Source organism: Halichoerus grypus, chromosome 4 (genome assembly GCF_964656455.1).
Source record: "Halichoerus grypus chromosome 4, mHalGry1.hap1.1, whole genome shotgun sequence".
In the NCBI taxonomy this organism is placed as follows: Eukaryota; Metazoa; Chordata; class Mammalia; order Carnivora; family Phocidae; genus Halichoerus; species Halichoerus grypus.
Genome location: NC_135715.1, coordinates 175,899,403 through 175,918,498, shown reverse-complemented (window position 1 = coordinate 175,918,498; position 19,096 = coordinate 175,899,403). Strand labels below are relative to the sequence as shown.

Below are 19,096 nucleotides of genomic sequence, written 5' to 3'. Positions count from 1 at the left end.
GGGAGTGGCAGGCCCCGCCTCGGCCCCTGTGGCTGGCTCCGGCCGGCGTCGCTGCGGTTGTGGCAGGGGAGCGAGCGCGCCGAGCCCAAAAGGATGAGGCGCCCGCGGCGGCCTGGGGGTCCCGGGGGACCCGGGGGTCTCCGGGTGCTCCTCTGCCTCTTGCTGCTGAGCAGCCGCCCGGGAGGCTGCAGCGCCATTAGTGCCCACGGTCAGGAGGAAATGCGGGGGGTGGGGCGGGGGGTGGAGGGTGGTGCCGGGAGCAAAACTCGGTGGGGGGTGGGGGAGGGGTGTCACGAAGGTAGGAAGCTCAGGTAGAATATGTGTCTGGAGTAGGGTAGGGGGAAGCACTGGGAGGTGAGGAAGATGAGAGGGCGTCTGAGAGGAAAGGGGCGTAGGCCTGGAGGTGGGGCTGGGAATACGGGGGCGGGACCTAAGAGAAGCAGGCTCAGGGCAAGATTGCGGGTTTGGGAGGAGGAATGGGGGTGCATATGGACAGAAGGATTTAGAGACTGGCTACAAGACCACGGGAGAAGTCGCGCTGAGGAGCCAAAGAAGTGGTGACGCGCTAAGGGATTGGGGGTAGGAAGTAGGGATAGGAAGAGGGAGTCCTGACGTCCAGGCAGTAGGAGTTGGGGCCACGAGCATGGGGGTCCCAGCTCCCAGGAGAGGATCAGGCCGAAGGAGGGTCCAGGGTTTCTCTTTAAGCTTAGAGAGGCAGATTGCTGCGATCTGATCTCCAATAAGAGGAGGACGGCTAAGGGAGGCGGCAAAAGAGGGTGAAGAGAGAAGGGTCTTTTCCTGTCCCCCTCCCCACAGCAAGCCGGTGCTGACTCACATCTGAGCGGACAGAGACAGTCAGCGCTGACTCATGGGCCGGGGGAGGGTGGGGTGGTGGGGCGCGTGGGGGAAGGGGCGCAGCCTCATCGTCTGACACCCTCCTTCCCCACCTGGCTTGGAGGCCAATGCAAGGTACTTCCTGTGGCCCTGTGGGTTGGTAGAGTGGCAAATGAAGTCTGGAACGGCGGAGGGGTCAGGTCTTGTGGAGACTCCTGACCCTAGCACCCTTCCCTCCCCCATAACTGCTTCCAGGCTAGGTGGCCCTCGGCGGGGCCCAACTCAGAGCTTCAGCACCGCGGACAGCGCTAGCGGCTCCGGGGCCACTGACTGCAGGGATGGTGTGGGGAGCATTGCTTTAGAGACACCCCACCCATACCCCTTTCCCACACGGAGGGAAGGTGTGCTAGGGTTTCCATCTATTTTGAGTCCCAGCCCATCGTAGTTAGAATGCTTTTGGAGATTTGGGGAGGAAAGTCTCATTTTCCTCAGAATTTGGCCAAAAATTCCCCCCATAGTAATTCTATGAGAGTAGAAGTATATGATCCTCCGCTACCCCCTGCACCTGGAAGCCTTATCCCCATCACTCAGTTAAGCAAACTGAGGCTTTTAGGGAAAGGATCCAGACTCTCAGATCCTTAAAATCCAAAGCCAGATCCTGTGCTTCCTTTTCTTAAGAATTCTAAGCCTCTTCCCTACTCTCCTCCCAGCTTAAAGCCTTTCTTAGGATGAAAGAATGGACCCCATCTGTTTCCCCCTTTCCCAGCCTGTCCATCCTCTGACCATTCTATGTGTGTGGGTGTCTGAGCCTCTGCTCGCTTTTCCCTCTACAGGCTGTCTGTTTGACCGCAGACTCTGCTCTCACCTTGAAGTCTGTATTCAGGGTGAGTGAGGCCCAGGCATAGGATTTACAAGACAGGGGACACAACAAGAAAGAAGTGTGCGGGAGGCCTGGAAGGGGGAAGGGATACCAGTCCAGTCTTGGGGAGAAGAGAGAATGGCCTGAAGGAGCAGAGTTCTCTGAAGCCAAGAGAGGAGATGGAGAGAGTGATGCCCATTTGCAACCTGGACTTTGGAAAGCCTCTTGTCCAAGCACCCTGCTGACACCACTTTTGTGCTCTTAGATGGCTTGTTTGGACAGTGCCAAGTGGGAGTGGGGCAGGCCCGGCCCCTTTTGCAAGTCACCTCTCCAGTTCTTCAACGCTTACAAAGTGTGCTCCGACAGCTCATGTCCCAAGGTGAGTCTATCTGTACTGAAGGAAAGACACTGGGGCTTTGTTAGATAAGGGTGGGGAAGTGAGGGACCACCTGACTCAAGAATTTCTCTTCATGAAACATTCTTATCACGCCTACTTCTAGAGCCTCACCTTTCCAGACCTTGCTGGAGAAGGGGGCAAGACAGGAGTCTTGGGCTGTTCACCATAGAGATGGGCTATTCACACTTGGACTCTTTGGAGGAGTCTAGAGGAGGCCTTCACAGAAGGAGCCACTGCAAGAGGCCAGTGTCCATCTCCTTAGGACCAGCCCACTCCCTGAAACTGTCTGAGTGCTCCAGAACCATGAATTCTGGAGTCCTCAGCCAGGAGAACACCCCACCCATCAAATTCACTCATTCAACAACTTTTATTGAATACTTACTATGTAGCAAGCTTAGTTTTAGGTGCTTGGGATGTATCAGGGAATAAAACAGACAAAGATCTCTGTCTACTGGGGCTTACATTTTGGGGGGTAAGCGGAATACAATATATAAATTAGAAAATATATGGTATATTATAAGGTGATAAGTGCCATAGAAAAAAAACAAATCTTACAGCATGATAAAAGGGTCAGAAATGGTGGGGTGGGAAGCTTCAGTATCAAATTGAGTGGTCAAGGTAGACCTTATTGAGACTATGAAATGTGAACAAAGACATCAAGGAAGTGGAGGTGTTTTCCAGAAGGTTATCTGGGGGCAATGTTTCAACCTGATCAAAGAGCTAGAAAAGCCTTTACTAAAGCAGGATCATGAGTTTGAGGAATACCATGGAGAGCACCTCCATGGTCTGGCTGTAGAGGAGTGATAGAGAGGGAAAGTGGAAGGTGTTGGGGGAAGGGATGCAGATCATCATAGGGACTTATAAGAGAATGTATGGATGGATGTTATCTTTACTCTGAGTAAAAGAGGAACCCATGACAAGGTTTTGAGCATAGGGGTGCATAAACTCACCTCTACTTTATTTTATTTTTTAAAGATTTTATTTAGGGACACCTGGGTGGCTCAGTCAATTAAGCGTCTGCCTTCAGCTCAGGTCATGATCAGGGTCCTGGGATCAAGTCCCATATCGGGCTCCTTGCTCAGCAGGAAGCCTGCTTCTCCCACTGCCTGCTTCTCCCCATGCTTGTGCTCACTTGCTCTCTCTCTCTCTCTGACAAATAAATAAATAAAATCTTTAAAAAAAAGTAAAGATTTTATTTATTTATTTGTCAGAGAGAGAGACATCGAGAGAGGGAACACAAGCATGGGGAGTGGGAGAGGGAGAAGCAGGCCTCCCACCGAGCAGGGAGCCCGATGCAGGGCTCGATCCCAGGACCCTGGGATCATGACCTGAGCCGAAGGCAGTTGCTTAACTGACTGAGCCACCCAGGCGCCCCTCACCTCTACTTTAAAAGGATCGTGCTTGTTCTTGTTGAGAATAGACGGAAGGGAGTCAAGGGTAGAAGCAGGGAGATCGTGAAAAGCTACCACAATAACTCATGTAAGAGATGAATGTGGCATGGATCAGGTGGTTGCAGGGAGGTAGAAAGGAATGACGGAATTCTGCATATATTTTAAAGGCAGTAAGCATGATTTCATGAAATATTGGACAATGCTGTGAAAGAAAGGGAAGTGTCGAGGATGACACCAGGTTTTACTGCCTGAATAATTGGGTAAATGGAGATGTCATTAACTATGCAAAAGGATCAACCTGGGGAGGGGTGTTCAGTTTTGAATATACTGAATTTAAGATATTCATTCACGTAGAGTGGGAAATTGAGAGTATGAGATTGGATTTTGAAAGAGAGATGGAGGATTCTGGAGTGGAGATAGGAATTTGGAATTCTTTGGCATATTAATGACAATTAAACCCATGAGGTAGATGAGATAACCAAACGATTTAGTGTATATGAAGAAGAAGCCTAGAGAATTATAATATTAAGAGGACCAGGACAAGGAGAGGAACCAACAAGGGAGACTGAGAAGGGGGAGCCAAGGAGGTAGGAGGAAAAACAAGAATGTTCAGTGTCCTAGAAATCAAATGGAAGTGTATTGCAGAGGAAGGAGTGATCAACAGTGTCAAATAATGATGCTATGTGAAGTAAGATGAGATCAGAGAATTGGCCACTGGCTTTAGATAAGCAGAAGTCACTGGTGATTTGGATGAAAATATTTTGGTAGAATAGGTGGGAATAAAATCCTAAATAGAGTGGATTAAGAGGGAAGGAGAGAAAAGAACTGGATACAGCCAGGAGAGATAACACTTTCAAGGAGTCTTGCTGCAAAGAAAAGGAAAGAAATGGAGTGATCACTGGAGAGGAATGTGGGGTCATGCAGTAACTTTTTAAGATGAAAGGAATTCCATCATGTTTGTATGCTAAAGGGAATAATTCAGTAGAGAACAGAGGAAAATGATCACGTAGGAAATATGGGAAATTGCGGAGAAGATGTTCTTGAGTAGGTAGTAAGAGATGAAATCCAGTGCTCAAGTGGAGGAATTGGCCTCTGATAGGATGAGTTACCTAATGTTCAGAAGCAAGAAGGCAGGTATGGATGCTAGTCAATCTTAGAATATGAGTTAGGAGCAGTACAGACTATTAACTCAGAAGCAGGAAAGAAGAAATGGGGGTGGAGAGTGGGAGATTATGCCTTTAGAATAAGTAACTGACCTTTCATGAGAGCAGTTTCATGAAAGGAAAGAGTCAGACAGGAGATCTGCCCCAGCATAAGATGATTGATGGTGGTGGTGGTGGTGGTGGCAGTGAAGGTTTAAAATGTGTATAGTGCTTTAGAATTTTGTTAGCACTTTCATTTCTCTGATTGCACTTGATCTTCACAATAGTCCCACGAAGTATGTATTATTCCCACTTTACAAAGAAAAGTAAGTTTCAGTATCAACAAAAAGGATAGAAATAATAATGATGATGATGATGATGATGATAAGAGCAGCTGTTTAAAGTTCACTATGTGACAGGTACTATTCTTACCATGTTATATTGGGTTATTTTAATTATCACAATCTTAGGAGGTATAAACCCCCATTTTACAGATGAGAGAATTGAGGCTCAGACAGGTTCAGCAATTTGCCCAAAGTTGCACAATGAGAAATGGCAGAGGATTCAAACTTAGTCTCACTGATGGCAGTCTGACTCCAAAATCTGTACCTGAGTGTGGGAAGAGGACAGCTCAGATTACCCACCAGGTCTCTGGACCACCTCCACTGCCCCTCTGCTCTGCCAAACTCAATACACTGCAGGGTAGGGAGTGCGGTTTTGATTTCCAGTGGTCCCTGTTACTGGGCCCTCAGACTCTCCCAAGCCAACTCACCCTATCCTGTCCCCTGGCAGGATTGTCCTGGCACGATGACCTCACCCAGTATGTGATCTCCCAGGAGATGGAACGCATCCCCAGGCTTCACCCCCCAGAGCCCCGTCCAAGGGACAGGTAGGCATCCTTTCTCAATAGCTCTAACATGGCAAGGCTGGTGGGTCTGTGGTCCTGTCCTGATGGACAGAGGGAAGGGGGAGGGAAATGGGCACCAAGGTCAGCAGCCTCAGGCACGGGTAAAAGAGGTTCAGGAGTGGTCATCTGACATGTTCACATGCTCAGTATGAGCTGAGCTCACCCCAGGGATCCAGCAAAACAGCGGGAAAAAGAAGTTTTGAAAAACTTGGACATTTCATAATTTAAAAGAAGCATCAAAGGAGTCAGCATGGGACAAATGAGAATTTTGTCATACGGAAAATGTTTAATGTTCCATTTCATTACTATGTGGAAGTGTATGTGGAGAGACCATCATCTTTCTGTGGTTAGGGCCTCTGAAGGCATTGTTCAGACCCTGCAAGCAGAGGAAAGTCAACGAGGGCCATGGGGCCCCAATAATGATAGCAGGATGAAAAAGGCAGAGTGGGGTAGAAGGGCAGAGTTGGCGGGGGAGGGGAAGGGAAGTACTGAATCTTTGAACTGAATGCTTGACCACACACCTGGAGAGCCAGGTGTGGGGATATGAATACAGGAGGAACGGGGCAGACTGCAGCCACAGTTTATCTATAGAGGTACCTGGCTGCCTTCTCCTGCACCCATTCTCTCCTCCATTCCTCGTCTCACACATCCCTAACCTCCCCTGCTGTGTTTCAGGGACCTAGGCATGCTTCCCAGGGAGGCAAGGACCTGTGCGCAGGCTTGGCCCTCTGGCCCTTCCCCATGCTACTCTCTTCCCCTGAGCCTATCTCATTTCTTAAGAGGTCCTGTTTACTCTAAACTGCTGAGCCTGTCTGGTCCCACCATCTCTGCCTCCTGTAGGTTTTGTACGCCCTTGCCCCACACAACCAACACACACACGTACGCTTTGCTTTCTTCCCCAGGTCTGGCTTGGTGCCCAGGAGACCTGGTCCCGCTGGGGAGCTGCTCTTACAGGGCATCCCTACTGGCTCTACCCCTGCAGCCCAGCACCGGCTTCCTCAACCTCCAGTGGGTGGGGGTGGAGCTGGGGTGGGCTCTCCACTCTCCCCTCTGCAGGCTGAGCTGCTGCCTCCTCTCTTGGAGCACCTGCTGCTACCCCCGCAGGCCCCCCACCCTGCTCTGAGTTATGAACCTGCCCTGCTGCAGCCCTACCTGTTCCATCAGGTGAGCCTTAAACACGGGCCCCACCCCAACACCTATCCCTGAGCGCTGATACCGGCTCTTACCCGGATCTCTGGTTTCCCCACAGTTTGGCTCCCGCGATGGCTCCCGGGGCTCAGAGGGCTCGCCAGGGATGGTCAGTGTCGGCCCCCTGCCCAAGGCTGAACCTTCTACCCTCTTCAGCAGAACTGCCTCCAAGGGCATGTTTGGGGCTCCCTCTGACCACTCTTATGGGGACCCTCCAGGGCCTTCACCTGGTCAACTTTTCCAGGAGTCAGGGCTTCTCTACCTGGCCCAGGAGCTGCCAGTGCCCAGCAGGGCCAGGGCACCAAGGCTTCCGGAGCAAGGGGACAGCAGCCGGGCACAGGACTCCTCAGAGGGCTATGAGGAGGAAGGGCTAGAAGGTCGCAGGGAGAAACCTCCTTCTCCAGCAGAGCTGCCAGGTAACAGAGTTCTCAGCATCCGTTCCCTTCCTGTGGGGGCTGCATTCAGGGGCTCCTTCCTAACGACCCATGCATTTGTTAATTTGTCCTTAAAGTCATTCATATATTTAACTAATGTCTACTGACAACCCAGTCTATGCCAGGCACTAGGTAGGCAGTGGGGATACCGTGCGGGGTGGAGATAACATAACTCTTCTGCAGCTGGAGAGTCAAGATGTCCATGGTGGGCCTGAAGTTTGGTCTTGGCCCTAAGAAGGCCATTCCCCCAAAGTGTGGGCAAGGGCTGGAAGGTGGAGGACATCAGTGTCCTGGGCTTGGAGAAGAAGCTTTTAAGTGTGCTAGTACCCTCCCGCCCCCAAATGCCTCCCACAAGTTCATCTCGCCACCACCACCTCACCGCCACCATCTCGCCATAAGCTCTGTGTCTGGCTCCCAGCAGACGCGACTCTCCAGAGACTGGCAGCTGTGCTGGCGGGCTATGGGGTGGAGCTGCGTCAGCTGACCCCTGAGCAGCTCTCCACCCTCTCAACCCTGCTGCAGCTGCTGCCCAAGGGCGCAGGACGAGATCTGGGTGAGTGTCCAGACAGAGAGACCAGCAACCACCAGCTACATGATGGCCCCTTGCCCCACCTCTCAAGCCCACATGCAGTAGCCTAGAGGGGAAGGTCAGGGGGCAGAGAAGGGAGCTCTTTTGAGACACGAGCACAGGGTCATTGCCTGCCAGGGGCAGGAAGCAAGGGAATGGGGTGGTGAGCTGAGTTAGAGCGGGAAAGAACTGGAGGGGGGGAGTAATGGAAGAATAAGCCAACGGGGTATGAGCAGGGATCATGAGGCACCAAGGAACAGCCTCTAAGGAAGGAAGTGGCCAATGCCAAGTGAAGCCAGTAATTGAGGGTAGGGGGAGGACTGGACAAATAGTTTTGAGACGTGTGGCCAATAACTCTGGAAGGAGCTGATAAAACAATTATAAGGTAGAAGCAAACAGGCATGAGACCATGCTTAGGATGAGACCAAAGGCAGGGCTGGGTCACTGACTGAGGAAAAAGAGGCCACAGCAGATGCAACAGGCTCAGGGTCGCTGGCCCCTTTTCCTACCTGTGTTGTATGGACCTTCACCTTGGCCCTTTGCCCAGAGTCTTGTTTTTCCTGTCTCTACAGGAGGGGTTGTAAATGTTGGAGCTGACATCAAGAAAGTGAGTTTGCGGCACCTCCCTGACCCATAGTGCCCCTAGCAGCAAACCCCCTTGTCAAAATCTAAACCTCAGCATTGGGATCCAGATCCGTATCTTCCAACACTCCTCATTTGTGGGGGAACCAGGGCCCAGAGCCTGCAAGTCCTTGCCTTAAGATCTCACCTCAACTTGATGGCAGAGCTGGGTCTAGAAGCTGGAGTTCTCAATTTGCTGCTTTTTTCACTACAGTCATTTCAGACCCTGCTCTGAGGATCCCTAGGTGAAGAGGGGAATTGCATGCAGGCTCCTGACCCCCCTGTAGCCTGAAGAGCTCTATCTTTTTCACATGTTCGACTTCTGAGATTTTGTGGCTAAACAGAAGTCTAAAAACCATTACCTGCCTGTTCATTTCTCCTAACACCACCTTCCCTCACTCCAGAGGTTCTCTCCACTCCAGTTCCATCTTGTGGACCATTACTGATCATGTTGCATTCATTCAATCTTTTATTCATTCATTCATTCATTCATTCATCCACCTGACTCACTTTTCTGGGTGACCTCTCTGTGCCCAGTGCTGCCCTGGGCCCTGGGGGAGGGTAGAAAGAAACAAGTCCCAAGGTCCTCTTTAGGGACCTCAGAGACCCTAAGATGTGGACCCCCAACCCCCCCATCCCCTCTATCATCCAGAGACCACACCTCTATCCTCTCTTCCAAACAGACAACGGAGGAGCAGGTGCAGCGTGGAAGCACGGCGGAGCCTCCACCCCCCACACCCTCCCTGCCTGGATACCCCACTGCCAGCCCCACTTCCAGTAAAGCCCAGCGGGTACTGAGCTCTGGATCCTCCGAGTCCCCCAGAGCTGCTAGCCACCTTGCCACACCTGTCCTGCTGGAGAAGAAAAGTCCACTGGGCCAGAGCCAGCCCCCGGTGGTGAGGCGGCCAGCAGCTCAGCCATCAGCAGAGGAGTATGGCTACATTGTCACTGACCAGAAGTAAGGGCTTCAGCCGGGGCAAGCCTTCCAGTCCCCCCGACCGGCCCCCCTGGGGAGGGGGTGTTGCGTGGGCTGGCCTGCCTGGCGAGAAGCAGAGAGCAGAAATCCAGATGTGAAGTGGACAGAGGTGGGCTCCTCTGTACCCCAGGAGGTAGTTTGTTTCAAGAAAGTGGCCAAGAGGATCCCCACTTTCCTTCCTCTCCCTGCTCTCCACCTTCAGGCCCCTGAGTCTGGCTGCAGGAGTCAAGCTGCTGGAGATCCTAGCTGAGCATGTGCACGTGTCCTCGGGCAGCTTCATCAACATCAGGTGGGGCTGGTATCTAGCTGGGGCAGCCAGGATCTAGAAGGTAGCTTGAGGGGAGAGGTGGCTGGAGGGGCTCAGGGAAGGAAGGGAAGACAAAGTCTTGGGTAAGTGGCCAAGGTGGGGTCAGAGATGCTCCTAGCTGCATTGAAGGTGCCCCCCAGAACACACACACACAGGCACTGGATGCTGGCCTCATCCAGCATTTCTCTCAAACATCCCTGTAAGGCATGTCTGATCAGCCCCAGCTTCATCCTCTCGTGGGAGAGGGCCAGAGCTGGCCTCTCTGTTACAGTCTGGGGTCTGTGGTGGGTGAGGCAGTAATGTAGCTCCTGTTTGGCAGTGTGGTGGGACCGGCCCTCACCTTCCGCATCCGACACAATGAACAGAACCTGTCTTTGGCTGATGTGACCCAGCAAGCTGGTAAATACTGCCTGGTCCCAGCCCCAGCCTTAGTAGGACATACCCAGGCCTGTGGCTGACGCCCCCCTTGAAATATTCCCAACACACACGGGCCCTGCCTGCCACCTAGCATAGCATGACATGGGGTGGAGACCACATGGAGCTGGAGAGAGTCTGACCCACAGCTTCCCCGCAGGGCTGGTGAAGTCGGAACTGGAAGCACAGACAGGGCTCCAGATCTTGCAGACAGGAGTGGGACAGGTATGAGCTAACCGAAGAATCAGCTGAAACCCCAGAGGGCTGACATTGCCCACAAGAGATGGGGGCAAACTTGGCAGGAAAACCGGAGCTGAAACTTCATGTACCTGGCTGGCCCACAGGCTTTGCCAAAGCAGCCCTCCCCATGCAGTTCACTTTCTGGCCAGCAGATGGCCCCAGTGGCTGCCCCTCCTGCCTCCCTCCCTCCCTCCCTCCCTCCCTCTCCCCCCTCCTCCTCCTCCTCAAGGGCAGGACCAGTCTTCCCGTAGGAAGGCCTCCTGCTTGGAAGAACCACCTGAGGTGTCCATAGCCTTATGGAGCAAAGTTTCTAAATTCCAAGGGAAAACCCTATGCAGTAAGGACATTAAACTCAAAATAGATTTCTATTCTGCATCCAATACTGATGCCTCACATTCTACTATTCGATTCTTTGCGACTCTCCAAACTCCTCTACATTCATTTTTTAAATGCAAAACTCCTAGTGGGGGTCATCCACTAAGTTTCCGGCAGTGCGGTGTGGTTGAGTTGGTCCGATGGGGATCGAGAAGGAGGATCTTGGGTCTATCTGAGCCCTTCTGCCTGTGCCACCATGCCCTTGCCCTCCCAGCTTTGCCCTCGGAGATACCCTAGCAGGGAGCGTGGCATGGGGGGTCAGGGGTTGAGGAACAGCTCCTAAATCTCCCCTGCCACTGCCCCCCCCCTTGATTCTAGCCTTGTTCCCACAGAGGGAGGAGGCAGCTGCAGTCCTTCCCCGACCAGCCCGCAGCACCTCTCCCATGCGCTCAGTGCTGCTCACTCTGGTGGCCCTGGCGGGCGTGGCCGGGCTGCTGGTGGCTCTGGCCGTGGCTTTGTGTGTGCGGCAGCATGCACGGCAGCGGGACAAGGAGCGCCTGGCAGCCCTAGGGCCTGAGGGGGCCCATGGTGACACTACCTTTGAGTACCAGGTGTGTGGCCCCAAAAGCTTGTAGATGAGAGGGAATGGAAGGGGCTTGGGAGTCTGGGTCTCACATGGGGTGAGGGTGGGGTGTTGGATGGGGAGTGAGCACCCATGCCTGGGAATACCCGGGCTGGGGCTACAGAAACCCAAGCAGGGGTGTTGCGGGGACATTTTGAGTGGACGGGAATCGGGAGCAGATGCTTCCTAAGGTTCATTCCAGGGCCACACTTCTGGGACTCCACTCTCATCTCTGAGGTGGTCAGAGGCACCACCCAGACAGAATAGCCTTGAAAAGAATGAGGACCAGGGCAGCGGAGCCTCCCCCAGAGGAGATGGGTTTCATACAGAATCGGTCAGGGATGAGCCTAGGATGGAGCCCAGGACGATGCTGAAAGGGCTTCAGGGGCCCTGGGGCCCTGCCTGACCTTTCTCCTGCAGGACCTGTGCCGCCAGCACATGGCCACAAAGTCCCTGTTCAACCGGGCGGAGGGTCCGCCGGAGCCTTCTCGCGTGAGCAGCGTGTCCTCCCAGTTCAGTGACGCGGCCCAGGCCAGCCCCAGCTCCCACAGCAGCACACCGTCCTGGTGCGAGGAGCCCGCCCAGGCCAACATGGACATCTCCACGGGACACATGATCCTGGTCAGGACAGGGCCGGGGCCCAGAGGGGCTGAAGGGACGGGCTGCTAGGAGAGGCAGGGCCGGTGGTGTGGGCCAGAGCCAGGCTGTGGTATCCCTGCAGGCGTACATGGAGGACCACCTGCGGAACCGGGACCGCCTGGCCAAGGAGTGGCAGGCCCTGTGTGCCTACCAGGCAGAGCCCAACACCTGTGCCGCGGCCCGGGAGGAGGGCAACGTCAAAAAGAACCGCCACCCCGACTTCCTGCCCTGTGAGTGAGTCCTGCTGGTCAACTGGCCCAGCCCTCTCTCTGCTGGGAGCCCTGGAGGGCTTGGGGGGAAGGGCTGGGCTCCTGGCTCAGGCCAAGTGGCAGAGGTACCAGGACCCCAATAACTGGAGGGGCATCTGAGGTGGGATGTGGGGTCTGTGCAGATGATCACGCTCGCATCAAGCTGAAGGTGGAGAGCAGCCCTTCTCGGAGTGATTACATCAATGCCAGCCCCATTGTAAGTGGCCCTGGCTCCAGCCCCCTCCTCTGCCCCGTTTTTATCCTGCCTGCATAAACTCCATTTCCTTCTGGTCACCATCCACTCCATCTGACGCCCTGGAATTATGAGGCTTGATATCCTGGCGTGGAAATGGGGGTTTCTCAAGCTCTCCCAGATCCTGGCCCGCTCCCTCCGACCAAGCCTCTCCATTGTAGCATTTCCCACTCTGACTCATGATGTGTCTTCCCTGCCCCAGATCGAGCACGACCCTCGGATGCCAGCCTACATAGCCACACAGGGCCCGCTGTCCCATACCATTGCAGACTTCTGGCAGGTGAGTTCTTGGAAGGAGGGCTTCTCCAGGGACCAGTGGTCTTTGAGGGCAGCCGGAGAGGTTAGAATGGCGTCTCTGTCCCTAGATGGTGTGGGAGAGTGGCTGCACTGTCATCGTCATGCTGACCCCGCTGGTGGAGGATGGTGTCAAGCAGTGTGACCGCTACTGGCCAGATGAGGGGTCCTCCCTCTACCACGTATATGAGGTCAGCAAGACCCCATGGCCGGGGGACGATGGGAATGGAGACAGTGGACGGTGAACCATTCATACATGTATGAATGCATATGCACATACACACACATGCACACACACATACATGTACTATACATTTACACGTGTGTGTCCAGCCAGGGCCAGAAAGCATTTGTAGGGACCTATGATGAAAGGTACAGAAATAAAACTATAAAACCACCAAAACTGAGGTCAGAAGCTGGAAGCCGAGAGTATATGAGACAGGGAAGAGAAGTAAAACCAAAGACCAACATTAAGACCTACGTTAATCTAGCCTCACTTACCTCTTGAGTTTCCAAAGCCAAGAAAGAAATAACCATCAGTCACGTATAGAATAGAAACAAACTTTTTCATTAGGAGAGAAGATAGGTGGGGGGGGCGGGGGACTGGGGAGAGGCAAAGCCGAGAAAAGAGGAACAGAGTCCCGACACGTGGAAGGTGACCCCCTGTAAAGCAGGAGACACTAAGAGAAAATGGAAGCTTCTTATTACTGGGGGAGCACCAGATAGTAGTTTTTCATCATCCGATGAGCACTCAGCAGTCTTTTTTTTTCTTTTTTTTCCTTTTCCCGTCTTTTTAAAATTTTATTTATTTATTTATTTTCTTTTTTATTTTTTCTGTTTTTTAATTTATTTTTTATATTTTTTCTTTCTTTTTTAATTTTTTGTTTTTTTGTTTTTTCTTTTTTCTTTTATTTTTTTTTTGTTTCAGCAGTCTTTTTTTAAAAGCTTTTTTTTTTTATTGGTGTTGCTCATGCTTAAAGGAAAAGAGACGAATAAAAATATTATAGAATCTCATCAAAGTTTTTGGTGTGTGTAGCACAGACGCTTTGCTAGACTCTGTGAGGAAGGAGGAAGTCTGACCTCAAGAAGCCCACAGTAGCTGTGTCTGGGCGGAAAAGCCACCCGTTGTCCTGAGCAGCCCATAAGTGACACAGACAACTAGGGGTCTTGGGGACAGCTGGGGCAGTAGGAGCGGGCGGTTGGGTAAGCTTCCGGGAGGATGTAGAGTTTGAGCCGGCCTGGGAGGCTGGGACGATCTGGAGAGGCGCTGCCGTGCTCAGGCCCGGGCCCACTCCTCGGCAGGTGAACCTGGTGTCCGAGCACATCTGGTGCGAGGACTTCCTGGTGCGCAGCTTCTACCTGAAGAACGTGCAGACCCAGGAGACGCGCACGCTCACGCAGTTCCACTTCCTCAGCTGGCCGGCAGAGGGCACTCCGGCGTCCACCCGGCCGCTGCTGGACTTCCGCAGGTGAGGGGGGCAGGGCGGGGAGAGAGCCGCACGCGAGCCGGGGGCCGCGGAACTGGGCGTCCCCACCGCCGCCCCCCCCTCCCCGACCACCAGCTCCTCCTGGGGGCCCTGGTCTTGTGAGGCGGGCCCTCCAGCCCGACCTGGAGCCTCGGCCTCCGACCTCCAGCCGCCCCCTTCCAGACCCCGCAAGCCCGGACTGATGCTCTGGCTGGCTGTGCGCATCCCTCCACCCGCGTGCTCCCGCCCTCTGCTCTTCTGTCTGCTGTGTCCCCCTCGCCCCTTTTCTCTCCCTGCTTCCCCGCGTCTGGCTCCTCCATCACCCCCGCCGCCAAGAAGGGCTCACCTGAGTTCAAGCTCCCTCCCTCTCGCCTTCCCTCCCTCTCCTGGGTCCCGGCTCCTGTCTCACCTGTTCGTCGCCTCCTGTGCTGCTGTTTGGGATCTCCAGCATATTCTGGGTCTGCTGTGCCCTCGTCTCTCACTCCCTCCTGCCCATCTGTCCTTTATCCCTCGCTGTTTCTTGGCCTGTTATTTCTCCCCCGTCTGTCTTTCCTTCCTTTCCCTCTCTCACCCCTCCCCCTGCCTCTCCCCTCATCTCTTTGTCTCTCCCACTGTCTCTGAGTCTGTCCCACTTTCTATCTCCATCTCTCCTGCCCTGCAGCTCTCCCCTGTTCCATCCCCTCTCTCCCTGCTTTCTCCACCTCCCTGCCCGCTCTGCCTCTCTCCGTCTTTCCCTCCCTCTGTCTCCCCACTCTGTCCTTCTGTCCTTCTTCCACCCTCCTCCTCTGTCTCTCTCCCTCTCACGGCTGCCAGTGTCATTTTTGTGATCTGCAGCTAGTGTTCTCTCTCCAGTTGCATAGTCACAAAAGTGATCATTGGCAGGCGTGGCCGCTGCATGGACAGGACAATCCAATCAGGACTGTGGGCCCAGGGGCCCCATGAAGGCTGCTGGGAGAGCTGGGGGCTGGGGGTGGGGGCGGCGAGGGACTCGGAGCAGACAAACGCTATCAAAGGCAGTGCGGAGGATCTTGGGATTGCTGGGGACTCAGGGGAGCCGGTGGGGGCCGGGACAGGAAGCTAACTAGAGGACTTTGCCTGTTCTGACAACAGCCCCCCGACGAGGCCAGTCCTCCAGCACCCCCAATCTCCCCCCTCGCCCACACTGCAGCCTTCACCTGCTTCTCTGCCTCTTGCCAGGCTGGCCTGAGGTCTCCAGGTGCTGGGCAGAGAGCGGAGGAGCAGAGCTGGGCTGGGAAGCTGGGGATAGTTTCTTTCTTTTTTTTTTTTTAAGTTTATTTAAGTAATCTCTACACCCAATGTGGGGCTCGAACTCAGGACCCCAAGATCGCATGCTCTTCCCACTGAGCCAGCTAGGCGCCCCAGCTGGGGATAGTTTCTGAGCCTCAGGATAATGGTTTCTAACTGGGCCCCCTGGAGCCCGAGACACGGGCTTCTCAAAAGCAATGCCAGGGGTCATAGAGCTATTTTCTGTTTTCCACATTTAAAAAAAAATCTTTATAGAATTAGTGCATGGACCGTTTTTAAGACTGCACAGGTAAGCTAAAAGATTACATTGCTTTAGGCCAGAAGTATGTAAACTCAGTTGCCATTGGACACCCAGAGCAAATTAACTGCTGCCTAATAAATATGGTTTGCTAAAGGTCTACCAGAGGGAAGGCAAACTAATTTTTTTTTTAAGTGCTAAAAAGTGACCCCGAACAAGTTTCTTGATCTCTGTTTTCTTACCTGTGAAATGAGGATGATGACCCATACTTTAGGGGGTTGTTACAAGAGTCAATGAGATAAAGTCTGTAAAATCTCGTTTAAGTGCCTGGCACACAGCAAAGGCTCGATGAATTCTAGATACGATTCATTGTCATTATTATTAAACAATTGGGAGCTACTGCAGAGACTTCTGTTCAACCCCAGCTCTCTAACACATGAGACAACTTGCTAGAAAACCATGTGGACTCCTGTAAAATCATTCAGAGTCACCTAGCCCTTGCAGGTCTGGGGGAATCACACTGGTAGACCATTAAGTTCCAAGCTTCCCCTGAAACAATCTAATAACTCCTCAGGTAGTCCTCCCTGGTCCTGGCCCACTGAGGGTATCAGGATTCTGCAGGTAACTCTCCAAGCAGGAAAGTCATAAGGGACAAGGGCAGGTTAGACTAGGCCACTGAGGAAGGGAGAAATCCCCTGCTCCCTGCTGAGAGGGCAGCAGTCAGGATAACAGAAAAGAGTCTGAGGTCCAAGTGGACCCCAAGTCTAAATATGACCCAAACACAGAGCACCTGTGCTGAGATGAGGCTGATTCCGGAAGACAGACAGCCGCATAACATTCAGAGCTGAGAGGTTGTCCTCCCCTGGTCAAAAGAACTTTGTGCCTATGGCTACCTGACCTCATTGCTAGTGAGGACTACAAGGGCCTGAGTGGGGAGGGGAACAGCCTGGGCAGTTGTAAAGGAGGGCAGAGGGGCAGAGCAGGAAGGTGACAAGACTGACACCCTTGAAGTCACCAGAAAGCCTATTCTCCCTGGACTTCAGCAGAGGTGGCTATTGATATGATGTAGTATCATTAATAGTACTACCATTTATTGAGCACCCACTGTATGCCTTATGCTTAATTCTTTACATCGATTATCTCATGCAATCATGGTGAGAACCCTAAGAAGAGGTTTACTATTATAACCCTCACTTTACAGACAAGAAAACTGAGGCTCGAAGAGGCCAAGTCAGCCGTTCCCAGGTGCATCGCTTGGCACCTAGCTCATTAAGTGACAAGGCAAGCCCAGGGCCACCCACACCATCTCTGGTTCTTTGCCTCCTGCCCTGACTCATTCCTCCAGCCCTCTTCCCTCCTCTGCCCTGGGCACGTGGGGAGAAGAAGAAGAAAGAGAGGCCCCCAGGGGTGTGCTGGTGCCTCCCTGCCCTCACACCCACTTCTTGTTGCAGGAAAGTGAACAAGTGCTACCGGGGCCGCTCCTGCCCCATCATTGTGCACTGCAGGTGCGTGCGGACGAGCTGGGGGCAGGGGTGGGGATCACAGGGGACAGGGCAGCCCAGGCCAGAGGGCCCCGAGGTGGGGCATTCCTGATTCCCGCCCCTCTCGCTGGTCCTCCGCCCTGGGCACATCTCCCATGCATGCTGCCTGCCTAGCCCCTGATGCTGGCCAACGACAGCCCAGGGGCCAAGTTTAACATACCATCTGGTTTTTTTTCAATGGCCCATGAGCTAAGACTGGTGTTCGCATTTTTAAATGGTTGAAGAAGAAGAAAAAGAAAAAAGAAAAAAGTTTCCTGAACCAAAGCCTGGCCAGAGGCTGGAAAGGGCCATTCCCATCCCCTCTGGCTGTTTCCATCTTAGGACTGAGCCAGGGCTCTGCTTTTAGGCTGGCCGACTACCCTAGTGACACCCCGTGGGGCACAGGTTCCCCACTCAAGGCCCAATTCCCAGGGCCCAGGGGCTATGATCGCTGCCTCCTCAGCTCACTCATGCCCTCCCTGAGCCCAGCCTAAATGGCCCCACCAGTATCTTCCCCACCCCAAGCCTCCCTGTCTCCTCTGCCCCTCCCCCTTTCTGCTGGTCCCAAGCTGAGCCTGTCATTATCTCTCGTTTCAGCGACGGTGCAGGGAGGACTGGCACTTACATCCTCATTGACATGGTACTGAACCGCATGGCAAAAGGTGAGGGCCTTCCCCACGGCCCGCAGCCCCGCCCCGATGAGCCGTCCCAGCACCCAGGCTCACAGGAGCTCCTGGAGGGACCGGTTATCACACCCCCGGGCTTTGCCCAGTCCTCTAAGCCTCCCAGCCCAGGACGCTCCAGGCTTTCTGGGTCCTCTCCTCCTCTGGACAACCCCTGAGCAGCCCTGTGCCCTCTCCAATCTCCAGGAGTAAAGGAGATCGACATCGCTGCCACCCTGGAGCACGTCCGTGACCAACGGCCTGGCCTCGTCCGCTCTAAGGTGACTGTTCCTCCCTGTGCTGACCCGAGCTGCCAGCCTCCCCCAGGGAAACCAGCAACAGCCTGCCAACCCCACCTGCCCTCACCTTCCCCAGGAGGACTCCCCCTCACCCAAGTGACCTCCCTGGCTCCCCCTTCCAAAAGCCCGCACCCCCTCTCCATGACCATCCTCCCCCTGCCCTTCCCCAGGACCAGTTTGAATTTGCTCTGACAGCCGTGGCGGAGGAGGTGAACGCCATCCTCAAGGCCCTGCCCCAGTGAGACCCCTGGGGCCCCTCAGTGGGCAGACCAGCCTCTGTTCCCTCTTTGCCTGTGTGAGCATCTATCTGTGTACCCCCTCCTCACCCCCCGCCCCCACCGCCTCGGTCCCTCTGGGGCATGGCCAGTCGTCCGAGAGAAGTGTAAAGAAGAGGATGTGGGAAGGGTCGGACCTACCCAGCCTCTCACCTGTCGGAGCCCCCAGGAAGTCCCACGAGGGCGTGGGGGGCTGGCAGCCAGCCAGGAGCAGAGGAAAGTCCTCCACCCAGAGCCTTCTCCTGCCTGAGTTCCTTGGCTCCCAGCTCCCATTCTTCCGAGAGCTCCCAGGATGTCCGTGTGGGCGGAACCGGGTGGAGGGCCTGCCACCCCCCCACCCCCGCCCTTCTTGCTTGTCCAGCCCCCGCTGCCTGCCGCCCTGCCTCTGTGGCCCACACTCTGGCCCCTGCCCTCCCTGCCTTCCTCAGGCCTCCTCCCCTGCCCTCCTGCCACGTGCCACTCCACTCTCGCCCTCTGGCACAAGAGAACATTTCTAGAGAAATCTACTTTTGTATCAATGTGAATAAAGTTAGTGTGTCGTGCGTGCAGCCACCCGGACTCCTACACTTGTCGTCGTCTCTGCTGCCAGCCTCCATCTCCAGGCCCCGTGAGGAGCCGGGCCCGCTGCGCTGCTCGGGAGACGCAGGTAGTGGGGGTGACCCGGGCTGCGGAGTCTGGCTCTCCGAGGCTTGAATGGTAGCCAGGAATGAGGCGGTTGTCG

General features: G+C 54.2%; 1 protein-coding gene across 6 annotated transcripts; it reads left to right on the top strand.

Annotated features, from left to right (window-relative positions):
• PTPRN (protein tyrosine phosphatase receptor type N) lies at positions 1-18,927 on the top strand. Of its 6 annotated transcripts, none has more exons than XM_036082972.2 (23): positions 1-208; positions 1,668-1,718; positions 1,959-2,072; positions 5,416-5,512; positions 6,433-6,694; positions 6,780-7,134; positions 7,574-7,705; positions 8,293-8,327; positions 9,025-9,299; positions 9,520-9,606; positions 9,944-10,023; positions 10,199-10,263; positions 10,986-11,204; positions 11,636-11,836; positions 11,937-12,084; positions 12,246-12,319; positions 12,558-12,635; positions 12,721-12,840; positions 13,952-14,118; positions 17,071-17,124; positions 17,737-17,801; positions 18,009-18,082; positions 18,271-18,927. In XM_036082972.2, the coding sequence occupies exons 1-23, from the start codon at positions 94-96 to the stop codon at positions 18,340-18,342; spliced, it is 2,940 nt and encodes a 979-aa protein (XP_035938865.1). In that variant the 5' UTR covers positions 1-93; the 3' UTR covers positions 18,343-18,927. The 6 variants fall into 6 exon arrangements, with proteins under 6 accessions (XP_035938865.1, XP_035938864.1, XP_035938866.1 ...); XM_036082971.2 differs by having other exon boundaries at positions 7,571-7,705; XM_036082976.2 differs by lacking the exon at positions 1-208 and adding an exon at positions 448-579 and having other exon boundaries at positions 7,571-7,705.
• Positions 18,928-19,096: the final 169 nt, after the last annotated feature.